This window comes from Seriola lalandi, unplaced genomic scaffold (genome assembly GCF_002814215.2).
Source record: "Seriola lalandi dorsalis isolate HSWRI2012SDOR001 ecotype SW California unplaced genomic scaffold, Sedor1 jcf7180002054570, whole genome shotgun sequence".
Lineage (NCBI taxonomy): Eukaryota > Metazoa > Chordata > Actinopteri > Carangiformes > Carangidae > Seriola > Seriola lalandi.
In genome coordinates this window covers 246,038-262,449 of record NW_019525123.1, presented here as the reverse complement: position 1 = coordinate 262,449, position 16,412 = coordinate 246,038, and the positions used below count along the sequence as shown (strand labels likewise).

General features: G+C 42.6%; 2 protein-coding genes across 3 annotated transcripts; one reads left to right on the top strand and one right to left on the bottom strand.

Annotated features, from left to right (window-relative positions):
- shisa2b (shisa family member 2b) lies at positions 1-8,330 on the bottom strand. Its single transcript, XM_023417060.2, has 2 exons — positions 7,399-8,330; positions 1-2,191 (listed from the first exon to the last, which is right to left on the bottom strand). The coding sequence occupies exons 1-2, from the start codon at positions 7,700-7,702 to the stop codon at positions 1,626-1,628; spliced, it is 870 nt and encodes a 289-aa protein (XP_023272828.1). The 5' UTR covers positions 7,703-8,330; the 3' UTR covers positions 1-1,625.
- A 1,301-nt stretch (positions 8,331-9,631) lies between these two features.
- spice1 (spindle and centriole associated protein 1) lies at positions 9,632-16,070 on the top strand. Of its 2 annotated transcripts, XM_023416867.2 has the most exons (18): positions 9,632-9,880; positions 10,147-10,242; positions 10,665-10,712; positions 10,988-11,128; positions 11,295-11,397; positions 11,604-11,722; positions 11,933-12,021; positions 12,177-12,319; positions 12,441-12,566; positions 12,670-12,944; positions 13,293-13,424; positions 13,521-13,647; positions 13,784-13,885; positions 14,002-14,402; positions 14,740-14,926; positions 15,013-15,088; positions 15,702-15,765; positions 15,895-16,070. In XM_023416867.2, the coding sequence occupies exons 2-18, from the start codon at positions 10,147-10,149 to the stop codon at positions 15,949-15,951; spliced, it is 2,286 nt and encodes a 761-aa protein (XP_023272635.1). In that variant the 5' UTR covers positions 9,632-9,880; the 3' UTR covers positions 15,952-16,070. The 2 variants fall into 2 exon arrangements, with proteins under 2 accessions (XP_023272635.1, XP_087032905.1); XM_087176779.1 differs by lacking the exon at positions 10,147-10,242 and having other exon boundaries at positions 9,781-9,880.
- Positions 16,071-16,412: the final 342 nt, after the last annotated feature.

Genomic DNA, 16,412 nt, shown 5'->3' with positions numbered 1-16,412 from the left:
TTCCTGGTTTAAAAGTATTTTATTTTTTAGAATTCATATGAAAAGTGTCACCCCTGTAACAAATCACTGTATTTCACAAGAGGAAGAAAACGCATTGGACCAAAGTTCATCCACCATTTTACAGATACTTTGTCACACACAAGCTGCCTACTGCATCTTACAGACATTGTGCTTGGGAGTACAGATGAGGTACACAGACATACTGGTTCCTATACTACGGTATGGGACTGTATGGGTCAGGCTGCACACTCAGTCGAGCAGCACATTCCTCAAGTTGCATATTACCGGTGAATTAAAGGAGTTACCAGTGACCCCAGCTGCACAACAGTACTCAGAATGGCTGAAAAAATATGCAAGTTTCACTCTTTTATTTATTTATTTTATTTTAACTACCAATAATTTCTGCAATTTCTGTGCCTTTTTTTTCTTAAGTGGAAAATAATGACTCAAAGCTGCCCTGGAGCTGCCCATGCCCTCTGCTAAGGCACTGAACTGTGGGAGTGTTAAATACACACACATGCACACACACCTCTCACAGGAGAGAAGTAAAGGGGACATTTGGCAAAGTTTTTGCTGAATAATTAACTCGGTAATCGTAAGAGAGCTGCCTCTCACTCTTCCTCTGTCACACACTCACACACTCAGGTACATTAACTGCCAACCTTGCATGAAATTTTTCTTCTTTTTTTTTTTTGTCTGTGTTTCCGCTCAGGGCAGTATGGGGCAGAGGTTTTTTGTGTTTTTACTTTTTGGGTGGCAGGAGGGAGGTCGTATAGGAGGGCGGAGCGTCACAGTCTGTGTCCTGTGTTCACTTCATTAGAGTTTAAATGGTCTACAGGGAGACTGCAACTGCCTTTCACATCACACCACCTGCATTTCCCATTACACACAGTTCACTCACAGTTACTCATGCGACCATGTCCCTCCACACTTCACACTCTCTCTCAAACTCACGCACATACAGTACAAACATCTTTTCACATACTTTCTTTCAACACAAACACACAGTATACTGTATTGTATAAACCTTTCACAACCATTCACAAGTGCAGATGTGAACATGGCATAAACACAGCATGTGGTCACAATTTTTTTTTTTTTTTTTTGTTGCTTGAATAGCCACTTCTCATACAGTCCACTGCTATAAATCATCCAGTCATCCCTCATCTCATTCAAGCAGATACAAGCCAACAAATCCTTTTTCCCACTCTCCCATACACATACATACAAACACACGCACAATCTTTGTGAGCTGCAGGCTGCAGTTAGCTGTGCATTATCACCCATCTGGGCTGTGTAACTCTCCAATATGCAGTTTAATCTTTGCATCAAGACAGAAAATTGTTTATGCATCCTTCTTACCCCATCATAGACTGAGCTTAGCTCATTCCAGTCTGGCAAGAGATCATATGACACACTAAACAGACACACCACACACAATAGCAGGGCAGGCCCTGCTGCCAGCAATGGCTTTATGAGTCCTTCATGTGAGTTTGACTCCCTGCCTTTCTTTTTCCACTCTGGCAGCATCCCCAAAAAGGTCTGTGGCACAGCCCTCACAGGTTAAACTTCACAAGTTAGTCTTCACAACAAAGTGGCAGAGTGGTCTGCATGTTGGCCCCTCATCACACTGTCACTGGAGGGTATTTCTGGTCACTGGTGATACTGGACCCTCCGGTGGGAGGAGGGCAGGGGGACTGAAGGGGTCTGTATCCTCCCTGGGTGGGGTCCAGGTAGGCTGGGGTAGGGGAGACAGGGTGAGCATAGCCAATGTACTGCGGGTGTAAGAACTGCCCCTGGTGAGGCATGATTTGGGTGGCCTGCTGGCAGTTGAGTACAGAGAAATTGGTGGGCATGTTGACGAAGACGCTGGCGTCAGGCGGCAGGCAGCAAGAGGCCTGAGCCCGCATGAGTTGTGGGGGAGCAGGGCGAGGCGCAGCGGGTGGGGCAGAGGAGCTGGATGAGGTGGCTGTGCTGGACTGGCGGGATGATGAGCCTCTGGAAGTGTTGGCCATCATAGGGATGGTTTCCAAGAGGCGCCCACCGCTGGCAGCTCCTCCTGTCGCACCTCCTGATGACAGTTCCTGTTTGGGTCGGAGGCAGCGGCAGCAACACACAGCGACCACAGATCCCACCAGGATGAAAGCTACAAACACCGAGCCCACAATCAGGAACGGCACATAAATGGGCACTGCAGAGAGAGGAAGAAGAAGAAGACACATTCACATGACTGATTTGGTGGCAAGATACTGACTTCTAAGTTGAACATTAAACTTCAAAGCAGTACCGCCTCACACACTCATGTCTTGTTTCCCTGCACAAGCAAAGCTCCTACCTGTGAGTGGAGATTGGGTGAGACAGTTAAACAAAAGACTGAGCAGAGAGGAGTGTTTGGACTAGAGTAGAAGAATGAAAGGTACACTGGGATTGGGTCCCCAGGGAGCCCCAGGCTCTCATTAACAGTTATTAACTTTGTTTTGATCTGTTTTAATCCTGCGCACCCTGCTGTGTCCCCAGCCTCCTCGACCCTACAGACCTGTGTGTGTGTGTGTGTGTGTGTGTGTGTGTGTGTGTGTGTGTGTGTGTGTGTGTGTGTGTTTGCATGGGTGACATTCTTAAGCCGGGCCGCGCTGCCAGCAGATATTTGCGACCCTTCTTTTTCTTTAGCTATTTATGACCAAGCCTTTGAAAATAAGTTACTCAAGTTGAACTACAATACTTGGCTTCTGTTTAAACGAGGGTATTAAAGCTGACTGATTTAATATAGCAGAATGTGAGGTTACTCAGCCCTTTATATCAAAGGAGGAAGCCTATTCCCTTCTTGCTGACCTTTACTTTCTTTCTGTTTAAAACAGCAAATCAGTCTCGCAACAAAACACTTGTGTAACTCTCACTCGTCCACCGGCCAGAGTGTCATTTGCCAGGTCGAACAGCAAAGGCATTAATAACAGGTAAAAGTCTTGACATTTTTATATGTGAAGATTTCAATTTCAGACTGTAAATTTACAAGGAGAGCAGGAGACGCTCCAACAGCAACTTTGAAACATGATCAACAATAACTTTCCTCCACAAAATCACATTGTTTCACTAACTGTACCTTTTCGCCAAAATAGAAACGGCACAGAAGGAATGTTTTTGGCAGAAACGGGATGACAAGCAAAGATGAGGTCACTCCTGAGGTGTTCTCCTCAATCGGCCATTCCCATGCTCACTCACAAACACCTTACGAACACAATAACGACAATGTTACATTATAAGTGATTAGTTGTGTTTCATTGTTCCCACAGGGTGTACTTATTTTCTGCTTTGAATGTGCCCATGTGTTATGAGGTGTAACTGTATGCCAGAGAGAGAGGTGGCAACTGGCTCCAGTTTCCTTTTGTCTCTGGGCTCTTTGAAATACATCCATACAGCCTTCAGAAACTTTTCAAAATGCTCATCAAAAGTCGAAGGGTATTAAAAGGATTACTGCATGAAACCTGTTAAGAGCTGGAGGACATTCATTGGCTCAGGCGCTAAGTCCAGGTGACAAAAGACACAGGCCAGCGGCGTAAGAGGCCAAGACTCTGTGACATGAAGCAAGCTAGGACCTTGACCCATTTCCCTTTGACAAGAAGCGGTGTCAACTTCAGAGGCTAATGTAGCTCATAGCTGCGCACCTTCCAGTAAACAGGTTTTAACAGGAACTCTTGTTATGGCAACACATATAAGTTACAAGAGCAGAAATGTCCCAGGGAGCCTTCCACTGCCCTCTTTTCCTGCACTTACATTGCCTCCACCTCAACATTTCTGCTTCCACTCCCTTTTTTCTGCATGGTTGATGAGGATTAGTAATCGCAAAAAACTTTCTTCTTGTGTTAGTTCATCCCTTTCACTGTGGTGCTCCTTTCCAAAATACTGAACAGTAAATCAGTGATGAAGGGGAAAAAAAAAATCACCATTTAAAGTTCAGCATGCAGAATGTTGGAAGGAGTATTCAGATCCTTGTCTTAAGTAAAAAATACCAATATAACAATCTAAAACAGTCTGGTACAAGTAAAAGCCCTGTGTTCAAACACATACTTCAGGAAAAGTACAGAAGTATCATCAGTAAAATGTACTTAAAGTCAAAAATAATAGTGATGCATCAGTGTGTGGGCGGCATTTAAACAATATTTAAGCATTTAAGCATTGTTGCTAGAGTCGAGGTAGGGCAAGTTTTGAATACTTGATTGTTAACTAGTTTAGTCCAGTGGTTTCCAGTGGACTGGGCCCTTCCAACAAGATAACTCTGGAAGCTCATGAACTGATTGATGGGAGAGAAAAGAAGAAACAACACTATAAAAAGAAACTGTAGCCATGTCAGCGGCTCTGTGAAGCTGTACAGAAGGCACAGTGGTGCTTTGAGCTAACGTCAGCATGCTAACATGCTCACATTGACAATATTAAACACATTGATGTGTTTACCGGATATAATGTTACCACGTTTAGCAGGTTAGCATTTGCAAATTAGCACTGAACACAAAGTAGAGCTGAGGCTGATGGGAATGTCGGTAGTTTTGAGGTTATTTAGTCACAAACCAAAGTATCTGACAAATTAAAACTTTGAACTTGAAAGAGCACTAAATATGAACCTTGTGGTGATGCTAGTGAAAAAGTCAGGAGAGCTCCAACATCAGTAGGTTTCATTCTCCAATACCACAAATATCTAAAAAAAAATATTATAACAATCCTTCCAGTAGTTGCCAAGATCTTTCTGTCTGAACCAAAGTGGTGACACTGGCCAACAGACAAACATTGGCCTCCATGGCTAAATTCTCAATTTTGCTTGACAAACCAAAACACTTTTTGGACTTTAAATCTTTGTTTATTTGTGAAATATTGGATAGTTTTACTTTGTTGGGCCCAATTAAGTCGTTACTTTAAGTTTAGAGGAAAAATCACTTCAAGGTGGAAATGCTAACAACTCACAGATGTAAAACATGAAAAAAAAGGCTCTAACTAGATGCTACGTTTTGTAAGGGGTCACTAGCCAAAAAGGACCCACCGATTTAACAATGATCGGTGTTTTATAAGATTCTAATACATTGTAAAATTTTACTCTAAGTTATTTGCTATGTCTAACTATGTTTTTCTTTTTATCTGCTATATCCAGGTCTGGGATTACCTGGTAACACAAAAATGTGTAGTGGTGAGGTTTATAGCATAAAATGGAAATACTCAAGTAAAGTACCACAGATCTTTACTTGAATAAATGTACATAATAATTTTCTACCACTGAACAAGAAAACACAAGATCCAAAATGAAGAACTTCAAATTCAATAGGCTACCTGACTGTTTATCACAGTAAAAAAAAAAAAAAGAATTAAATTCTTTGCCTCTTGGTATGTGTGATTTTCTCAGTGCACATGGTTGTTGAAACCCTCCTATTGTTCCCTGTCACTCCTCCACACCTGTTGCTGCAGTTAAGCTGTGGCAGCCATGCCGCAGTTACAGCAGCCCCCTCTCCTAAAGCTCTTGTTTTGGGCACAGCCTTTGTGGCTGGCTGGCTGGACTCTCCCTCTCCTATCCCACGGGCATTCTTCTGTTCCTAAATACCATATGTTCCCTCATGTTGAGCACATTAATAATTTCCTGCCTGTTACCCATTGACATTACAGTGTGTATCTTTCCTGGATGATTAATAAGCTGCAAGCATATGAAAAATGAATGAAATACACAAACTGAGCTGGGCTTTCCATGAAAAAAAAACATTCCCTTTTTTCTTAGTGAGGAAAAAGCTGCTTTTCTTTAAGTTATGTTGGCCGGAGGCCACTGAATGAAATGTATATACCTCTTCCTGCAGTGATAAGGCATGATAGTCTTAGCAAATGACAGATTGTAGCTGGAGGTCCAAAAGAAGCCATAATATCCTCCAGGGAAACATGAAATAAGCCTTTGCTGCCCTTTTCTCTGATGTCCAACATTTGTTCTATTTTTTTGGAGTGCTGTTATCAACTTGTTGATCTTTAACTCAAGATATGATGCAGCTTCAAGAGGCTTTATGGTAGATTAACACATGGGAATGTAAGCACTGATGAATGGGGAGCCAGGAAGGAGAAAGACATGTGTATACCATATAAGTTGCAAAATATGAGTTATACTGTATGTTTTGGTAATGGTGCTCCTCCTAAGTGCAGTTTTTATGTATGTATATGTGTTTAAAGCAGATCAGAGTATGAATCCCTTGAGAGCTCAGAGACACCAGGGAGACTGCAGTGAGGGGATTACAGCAGCAACTTGACGATGGGAAAAGGACTCCATGAGCCTGGTAGGAAATGATACATAACGCGATTTGTGTTTTTTATGAACAGAGCTGTCAGCGCCTTTGGTGAGCCACTGTCCAAGATCCGGTCAAGTCCAAACTTGATCCCCGTGGGGACAGCGTGATCTGAGCCCGGCCCCCTCTTGCACTGTTACAGGCCAGAACAAACACAGCTATTTATAAAGTGCTGCAGCACGGCACAGTATGCCATTTGTGAGCGCAGTTAACTGGTTTTTTGGAGGAGTCTGCTGTCTCCTGTGCAGCTGTCGTTGCCAACCGGGGCGAGCAGCAGATGAACCTCTTAACAGGGAGATACCGCGGGTGTGTTGGGTTTATGAGAGGAAACCAAAGCTTCTAATAGGTCTGCAATTTACAATATCAAATTTAAGACATCCTGTGGATGCGCCTTGGGCATGGCGTTAACTCACTTAGGCTCTGTTCAGACCTGACATTAACATGCGTCTCGGGTGATCCGATCACCAGTGGACAGCTCTAAGCGCGTCAATTCACACCTGGCGTCTCCACATGCGTCTCGAGTGACCACTTGTGATCGGATCCCACTTCCCCGCTCCATATGCAAATAAACACGTATTCCCGATTGTGGTAGTGGTCTCAAACCTTTGAATCCCACTGTACATCACCTGGCTGCCGTTTTAATATGTGAATTTGGTTTGTACATTACTTTCTATTGTATAAATATGGAATCTATTTTTTTATAAATGAATTCAAAGATTTAGCTGAGACTAATTAACATTTTGGAGTGAACAGAGACACGACGGTCACTTCACTGAGTCTTTCTTTGTCATAAATCACAGTGAATATAATAGGCTTTTACTTTGACAGTCTCCATACCCTGAAACGAACTTCCAACATATTCAGGCCACCAGTTTACTAAATCACTTCTAAATTTTATTTTCTATATATTTAAGCTTTTTGCTGTTGACTTTTTGAATTGCTTTTGCTCTCCCTTTGGAGTGCATTCGGCCTTTTTGTAAACTGGTATCAACATATTTACTTTAAGCATATTTGCAAAAAGTAGTGATTATGGTTATCAATATCCATAATATGTGTGGTAGTACTTGTGGTAGCAGCAGTAGAAGTTGAGGGCTAATACCTGCGCCGGAGTCCTTGTTCTCCTTGGTCTCTGTGCCTGGCTCCTGAGCCTGCCGGTCGTTATCGCAGCTCCCCTGATCCAGCCGCGCGTCAGTGCTGGAGCAGCAGTAGCGCAGCTCGCATTTCCCGCAGCAAATGATCGCGTCCTCTGCGTCGATCTTCTCCGGGCACTGGAACCCTTCTTTCCACGCGCCCTGGGAGTCCTGCCAGCCGTGACAATACTCCCCACTGGCTTTCACGTCGATGATGACCAGGAGCATTGTCACAATCACGGTTCCAGACATCGGGAATCCTCCTCCCCACATCCTCGGCCAGGTGGCCCGCGGCCGCACGCTGGCTTACTGGAAGGGACAGCGAGGCTTTCACTCCCCGAGTCTAACCTGGTGAAGGGGCTTATATAGTTGATCAGTGAGATGAAGGGAGCTGAGGGGATGAAGTGGAAGAGCAACAAAACAACTAGAAGCTGTCATTTGTTAGAGGAATCCCGTGCGTAATTCAGATCCAACGTCTCCAAAAGTGACTTTGCAGTGTAGGTTATTATCCAAGAATTGTTCACACACTTAATTGTGCTACTGGAGGCAAAACTGTCAGAAATTATAGAGATTCCAGCTGTAAGCCTTCTGAGCTCTGGTAAATCCAACACTGACAGACTAATGGCTCTCCTCTGGCACTGTAGCGACGCTGTTCATGTCTCCTCCTGACTCTTCAAATGACTTTCCACAGGGATGCAGAGAAACCACCACTTGTAGTCTGATCCATGGGCGCACAGCTGCTGTCACTCCTGAGTCCCCTCGCCGCGAGCCCCGTGCGTAATGATAACTTTTCAAACTTTTGTGGCTCGGTATGCATTGTTGGGCGTCAGAAGTCAGTCAACCAAGTCTGGATCAGTCTAACCAGATTGAACCAAAGCGTGCAGAGTCTATCCCACCAGAGTCAGAGTGAGAGGGGCGTGTAAAAGAGTCAGATGCAAATACACACCTCTCCGTAATACAACAATAAACCGCTGGAATGACCAGTGTTAAGTTACAATCAATAATCTACAACTTCCTGTTCAAGTGGGCTATTTAAACTAAATCCCCGAAACACACAACGCAATGTGCATGTTGCAACTTTGTTGAGTACTTTAAATAGGAAAATACTTCGGAGTTAGTTAGGATATAGAAAATGAAAAACCTATACTTTTCCCCACCAGAGCATCCTTGTTTCCATATTTCATTCATTTCAGATCTGCCTCAGAGACATTTTTGATTTGTTGCTCTAGTTTTATTTATAGATGTATTTGCTGTGATTAATCGCAATCATTGCGCTTTTTATTGTCTATAAAAAAGGTCCAACTCTTACTAAACTGTTATGTCAATCACTACTAAAATTATCACACAGTTGTGCTTTTATTTTGAAGGTGATATATTCTGTTTCCGGTCATATACTGCTATCATTTGGCACAGCTTCTCCCATCATTCAAAATCAGAGATTTGCTTGGAGCAAATTGCCCCAAAGTTCAGTGAAATTTGGCTGGCCTCAGCTTTGAGTTGAATAAACCTGTCTGTCAGTTTCAGTTTTCTCCTGGTGAGCAGCAGCCGAGAGTTTGGTCAGTTTGGCACTGCGCCCTCAGGTATCCCTCCTCTGCGCACACCAAAAGGGGGTTTGCATGGTGACATTGCCATCTAGTGGTGCGGCCAGATGTGTGCTCATTTGCAAACATCTGGAAAAACCATCAGATGGATAAGTAAGAGAATAAATGATAGATTCAAGTTTCATAATGTTTTGAAAGTGCTCGAGATCGTGCTGGTACATGCTGTTAAATTGTCCAGTGAGAGTTTGAACTACACTAGACTTCAGCCCGAATTTAACCATGGTTTGGTCTGACATTCAAAATGTGATATAAATATTGTTATTACCAATGCTGGATTGTGACAATGGATATTTGCTCAAGCTACTAAAGTTTGAGAACTTGTGTATTCTGCATTTCATGTATTTTGAGATATTGTCCATAAATTTAAATTAAGTTTTCAAAGAATTAGCAGCATATTAGCAAATTTCCCAGTATGCATTTTTTTCAGAGTAAAAACTCTCCAGAGACCAGTGGAGAAGAGGCAAAATACCATAAAATAGAAAAATACTCACGTACAGTACTTGAGTAAATGTACATAGCTACTTTCAGTCATGAAAGTCTATCATGGTATAAACACTGACAATAAGCATTTGCTGTTGGTCTTTTTTTTTTTTTAAGAAAAAGTGAATCATATCTCTTCCAGTGATCCTCCTTGCTCACCACCGTTTACCACTCGTACTTCATTTCCCGTCATGCTCCAGCGTGAAGCGGTGTCCGTGGCAACAGCAAAGGAAGTGGCGCGCAACTGTTGAAAAACTGTCACACAACAAACTGAAGGAGAGTTTGTACTGTTTAATTTGGTCAACCTCAAAGCTAAAGTGGCAGAATTACAAGCAGCTTGACACGCTGTTCTCATAACAGAGCGTAAAACGTAAGTGCTATTTCAGTATTTGGCTAGCTATGTAGCAAAACACATTTTAGCTAACGTAAGGCAAAGCTGTGCATCCTAGCTAAATTAACAGTGGGTGATGCTCAAACTTCAGATAATTAGGAAGGAAACGTAGCTAAGAGCTAGCTTAAGTCGTTATTATTTGGTCTCATTTACCAGTGAGTAGTACGTGTGCAGACTATAGCTCGGTTATAAAACAACATTTTCTGCTGTGAACTATGTACCCCCCTCATATCACCTGTAAACAGATGTCGTTTGTGAGAGTGGGGCGTCCACAACAACACAGCAAAGGAAAATGGCCTGTTCGCCCCAAGAAGGCAGCAGCTCCCCAAAGAGAGTGGGTGGTGAGTACAGACAACTGCTGAAGAGAAGCCAGGAAAGCAAGTAGGCTACTCAGTTACAATAACGTAGCTTTTTAAGCATCCATTCTTTAAATAGACTTTTTGTTGAAGTAACTGCACCTTTTGGAGGGGAGTCCACTCATGTTTTGCGGATTACTAACCCTAGTAATCAATAGACACTATTTTCTTTTTCATAAAGAAACGGTTATCACTACTTTTTGAGAGCATTCAAGTGGCAGCAGTTCTTATTCAGAACATATTCAGAACACAGTGAAGTTTTCAATATATGTAGTCTAACTCCTAAAAGAGTTATTTCCCTTGATCTTAATCTGCTAGTAATCTTCCACCCCTTCACAAACAATACACATTTGTTTAACTATCCACTGAGCAGTTTGTTAATGTCAGCTGTCCATTGTTGGTTTCAGAGCACTGTCAATGACCTGTCTGTGCACAAGCTGACACCTGCAGAGCTGGTAAGTTGTTTGACTGTGGTGTTGTTTTATGGACACTGCCTTTTTGTGTGACGTGTTTACTAGAGAATGAGTTTTATATCATACTATGTACTATAATAGCAATTGAACATGAGTATAGTCAGATGTAACTTGTAGCAGTAATTTGTCAACAGTCTTTAAATTTTATAGGCTCAATTTTTGGTTAATTATTTAAGAAACTGCTAAATTAATGGATAATAAAATGAATGTTTGTTGCAGTCCATATGCACTTGCCTGATTATTCTCTTCTGCTGCAGAGTCATCGGCATGAGATTCACAAGTCCCACAACAAGGTTGCGGCTCAGTGGGAGCTGAGAGAGAAATCTCTAAAACGCCGTCTCAGACATGGTGGGAGTCCTGCACCTCTGGACCAGGCCAGCCTCAGCATCATCAGGGAGGTGTGTGTGCCGATGATTTCCCCATTACTTGTAGTGTCTTCTGTGCTGACGTGATGTTGTTTATAGCAGAAGTAATATAGTTTGTTTGTTAAACAGAAACAAAAAACCAAACATTTCCCCTGTACTGAGTTTAACATGATAATTGTGGATTTTTGTAATGCTGCAGGTTTTCTCTGACCAGCTGCTGCTGCAGGATGTGCTGGCCCGCTCTGACAGAGCCATGGCTGTGGTCAAGGACCTGTTTGGAGATGCTCCACGCAGGCAGACTGGTAGCAAACAACTTGTTCTGTATTATAGATACTTGGATGCAGTGATTTGATAGTGTAAATACTAGTCCTTCCTGCCTGTAGATTGTCATTCACACACCTATTCATTGTCATTTATGTCATTGAAAAGGACATATTGAAAGGTTAAGTGTCGCTGCTGGTATGTGTATTTATTAATTGTGCAAATAATCATGTGTGTATTTTGACAGGTCATCCCAGTGTGACCATGGCTCCAAACTGTGACTCAGACTCAGAAATGCCTGTTCTCCAGAGACCAGATCCTCCGACTCAGCTGTCACTGCTCAGCCAGTCTATGATGGACCGGCAGGTTTGTGTGTGTCAAGATAATGTTATAAATTTGTGATATGATACTGTACAGTATGTTGTCACCAACTTTCATCCACCTATCTAATTTTCCATATAATAACGTACTAAGAGCTAATGTACTGCCAGTCTATTTTATCATAAGTTTACATTTTTTGCATAAATACTCTGGTCTGTATTAACACGTTTGCATGTGCTGAATTGTTCATTCCAGGCTCTTAATGAACTAGAAGCTTCAGAGGAAGACCACAGTGACGAAGATGCCTATCCTTCTGGCAGTTCAGAATATCATGTAATCCGAAGGTACTAATGCCTGCAAAACAGTTTGCACCACCACAATCTGAGATAAGAAAGTGACTTGTGTTTCATGTTAGGGGGGGAAATATAACCGTGAAGGTTTTATTGATTACTACTTACTTTCAGCACCACCAAGTCCCTCTTGATACTTTTCTCTGCAGGGCCAATGTACGAAAAATGAAGGCACTGTCTCGGGGTAGAGTGAAACAGCAGCAGAAAACCCATCGTCCCATCTCTGAGCAGGGAAACAGAGTTAGTGTTCCTTCAACCCCCTGCACATCAGGCAGAGCACCAGACCAAAGAGGTAAGATGAGCAAGTGAGCTCCCCCAAGGGTATGTGTTGGATTAAAAGGAAATGTTACATGCTATATATATCAGATGTGAAAGTTCTACAACACATACAAACTCATCACACCTTGTTTCAGCTCTCAATGCCACAGTGGCTGTTCAGCGTGTTCGGACCAGACAGAGCCAGTCAGAGGAAGCAAAGGAGGAACCATCTGTCCTGGTTACTCAGGTCCTGAACCCTGACAAGCCTCACATTCAGTCAGGTAATATTTGGAAGGGGTTGTTTTTCTTCAAAATGAAATACTCAATGTTTAAATGCCATCATATGAGAATTTTTTTGTGTGTTTCTTTGTATGTGTTTCACAGGAAGGATCAGTAGTCAAACCAGCAGGACTAGGAAGTGTACTTCTCAGAGTTCAGTGCTGGATGGCTCCAGTGTTTCCTCTCTCAGTGGGGACCAGTCTAGTCTGGGTCTGCTGCAGGCCATGTTGGTTCAGGTGGAGGCAGACTTGGATACTCTGAGTCCTGACACAGTACCAGTGTCACCACAGAGTCCAAAACAGCACAGAACACAAGGCCTCACTGGATTCTCTGTCGCACTGGTCTCCACACTCGGACGTTTAGTGCACCTCCTCAAAAAGGTGCAGCAATAGATCAATGATATCTCCATTAATCTGTCATATACACAGTTACCATACATGAACGAGGCGGGAAAGTAACTGGGTCAGTCTCAGTCTCACTATCACATACAGTATACTTACATGATTTCTAACTTTTTTAAGCATTTTAGACATTATCTTCAGATCATTTTGTTTTTGTCAAAGTTAATTTATTGATTAATTGATGCATAGTGATTAATGCAGTGTAGACTTGATGTAAATCTGCTGTCAAGCAATAATAACATGACTCAGGATACTCAAAGCAGGCATAGTGTTTAATTTAATGTCATCTGTTTTAACTTAACTCATTCTCTTCCCCTTCTGTGCTAGACTGAGGATGATGTTCAGAAAGAAGCTCAGGAGAGGAGAAGACTGGAGGAGGAGCTGAGAGAGCAACGGGGGCTGATTGATGCTCTCACTGCAGAGACCTTGACTTTGAAAGAGGAGGCTGCTGCCCTGCAGGTGCATCAGAGATTACCTCGTGGTCTGACGCTAGTTTATTATTCAGATTCCAACTGTACTGATAAATCTTGTTAATTACTCGTTGTCTCCTCTCAGGCAGGGTTGCAGCAGCGAACCGCAGAGCTGGAGCAGAAGGTGGATGCAGTGGTGTTGGTGATTGGGGGACTTGGACTACTGGAAGCAAACACAGACCCACCACAAGACTCTGATGTCAAAGCTGCAGGTTCATATAGTGTGTGTGCGTGTGCATGTGTGTGTGCGTGTGCTTGTGTGTGTGCGTGTGCTTGTGTGTGTGTGTGTGGATCTATATGTGGTACTGTAAATGGTGGATAAATGGTTTATATTTTGCTGAATTACAGTTTGTCAGTCTGCACCTGTTCCTGAGCGAAGACAAGCTTCTGTTTCTCCTGCCGTCCTGCTCTCCCCGCCCCGACAGAGAGACAACTGGGAACATATTCCTGGTAACAGTCTCATTCTTTTCAGTTAATGTCTGATTTCAACAGTTTCCACCAATGTCATCCTCCCTCAATCATACATAAGAAGATTCATTTAGCTTTTTCCCCCCTCTTTTTCACAGTGACTCATCCTGTACCGTTGCACCAGCAGCTTCCTTCTGTAGATAACCTCCGTTCCTGTGAGGACATCCAAGCCCAGACCTCAGCCTGTAGCTTCACCAGCCTCCCTCTCACCAGCCTTCCCTCCACCTCCTCACTATCTCAGACGTTTGACCCTCTCACCTCACAGCTCCATCCAGTGGCCATGCTGGCTGAGATCTCTCAGCTGAGCAGACAGAACGACCTGATCAGGGCCCAGCTTAGTCAGGCTAAGAGCCCCGGGTCAGGGGTCGGAGGATCGCCTAACAGTAGCAGCACTGGAAGAATTACACCTCGGAGTATTGGAGAGAGGAGGACATCGGGGTCCAGCAGCACAGGGAGACAGAGCCCGAACATCCAGGTCACTGACAGTGTGACTCATCAGGTTAGATTGAGTCCCCACTTGAGTTGGGATTTTTTCCAGGCTTTGTAAATAAAGTTTGTTAGATTCCTCTTCCACAGAGATCGCACTGTTTTTTATAATCATCTAATTAAACAAATTAGAAGACAATACAAATTTTGGAATAGAGCAATCTCTCATAGATCCTTTTTGCCTACAGCCTTTCTTTACTTGTTTTTCATTGGGTACTTTGAAACTCAACAAACACACGAGAGATTGGCAGAGAGAGGTGAATAATATGTGAAACCGCTGAGCTACCAATAGATCAATTTCAGCGTTGATCATATTCACACAGGATTTGTTTCTCCTCTTTCCTGCTCAGGCAACATCTCCCAACACTTTCAGTGTGAACAAAGTGGAACAGCGCCTCCTAGAGCTAAACAGGCAGAGTGCAGCAGCCAGGGGTCGACTGCTGGAGCTTATCGAGCAACAGAAACAGTCTATTTCCTCCAAAGTTTCTCCCTCTGTCTCGCCCATTCCTGCCTCTGCCTTGAGCCCACATACAGCAGGTACATTGGGCCAACCTGACATGTCTCTGTCTGTCTGATCATCTATAATGGTTAAAAAATAATAATTGTAATCATATCATTCTCAGTTGGAGGAGGAAGTCCTGAGCTGTCCATGCTGCTGCCTGCTCAGGAGCTTCTGTCACAGGCTGGTGGTGAGAGACGGTGAGTAGCTCAGCTGGATGAGAAGGATGCTAATGACAAGTATTGGAAATGATGGACTCCCCAGAACTTTTCACAAGTCACAAATCACAAGCTTGGGCTGCGATAGACAAAACATATGAAATCATCTTATATTATCTGCCCAGATGAAACCCAGGAGTCAGTTAATTTGATCAACTGCCCACAGTAACAACCATCTGACATGCAGTTCGGAAGGAGTATAAATCCTACTTTAGTGGCGACTGAACTGAACTGAAACATGAAATAGATATGTGGACTCTCATCAACAGTAGAACATGAGGATTCATATCTTTTGGTAGATAACAATTTGCATGTGTCTGTTACATGATTTCTGAGCATTGAAGTTCATATTTGGTTAACAGATTAGAAAAAATCCATTACAGGAGTAAAACAAAAGAGTATGTATTATCATATTGCCTAAGTCATATTAAATTCACTTAAATAATAATGTAATGACAGACATTTTATCTGTGATTTGACATTTGTTATTTTTCATGTAGTGGATGAAGTTTTTCAGTGAACTGAATGACTGTGGTTAGTAAGAACAGGGCTGACTCTTCTGTACATTTTACATTAATGTATTTCTTTGCTGCAGATCTGCTGGTTCTGAAGCGTCTGCTCACAGATTTGGAGGAGAAACCAGTGATGGGAAAACACAGGTACACACACACACACACACACACACACACACACACACACACACACAAACTGCAAATCACATGGATGTGCTCAGATTTCACCAAACTAATCACTGGAATCTAAAACTCTAAAACACATTTTCTCAACAGATGGAAAAGCAGAGAGAGCGAGAAGGGTGGTTTTCCTTGTCTGCTCATGTGAGATGACAAGAAGAGGACTTATGATTCACCCTGAGAAATCTGAGGACATTTATTTAAACCACATTTTTTAGTATTTCATCTATGCATTTTAATGACTGAATTAAATTTGTTGATTTTAATTTAAAGGTTTTGAAGGAACTTGTTGTTTTTTTTTGTCTTTATTCTTGAAGCCAAAGGTGTATCTATAACAAAACAGTCACCTTCAGCCTTAAATGAATAATAGGTTTCTGTTTCATTAATTGCAAATTCATTTGCAATAAATTAACCTCAGTTATTAGATGTTTATTTGTCCACTATGTAAGCTTTAACCAAGTTTAAGTAATAGTTTATATTCATTTGAACAGATAATCCTTTCAAAGTTTGACTTCTCCTTCAACACATTTTTGTTTGTGTGCAGTTAATCTAACATCTCTGGTGGCAACCTTTATTTCTGCACCAGCACTTTGTGCCAACAACACGCTTTTAGT

Excerpts from the sequence above, each read along its gene's own strand:
- shisa2b (XM_023417060.2), bottom strand. The coding sequence starts at position 7,702 with ATGTGGGGAGGAGGATTCCCGATGTCTGGAACCGTGATTGTGACAATG. Across the intron at positions 2,192-7,398 it reads GAACAAGGACTCCGGCGCAG|TGCCCATTTATGTGCCGTTC; the intron begins GTATTAGCCCTC and ends CTCTCTCTGCAG.
- spice1 (XM_023416867.2), top strand. The coding sequence starts at position 10,147 with ATGTCGTTTGTGAGAGTGGGGCGTCCACAACAACACAGCAAAGGAAAA. Across the intron at positions 13,425-13,520 it reads AGGAGGCTGCTGCCCTGCAG|GCAGGGTTGCAGCAGCGAAC; the intron begins GTGCATCAGAGA and ends GTCTCCTCTCAG. Across the intron at positions 14,403-14,739 it reads CTGACAGTGTGACTCATCAG|GCAACATCTCCCAACACTTT; the intron begins GTTAGATTGAGT and ends TTTCCTGCTCAG.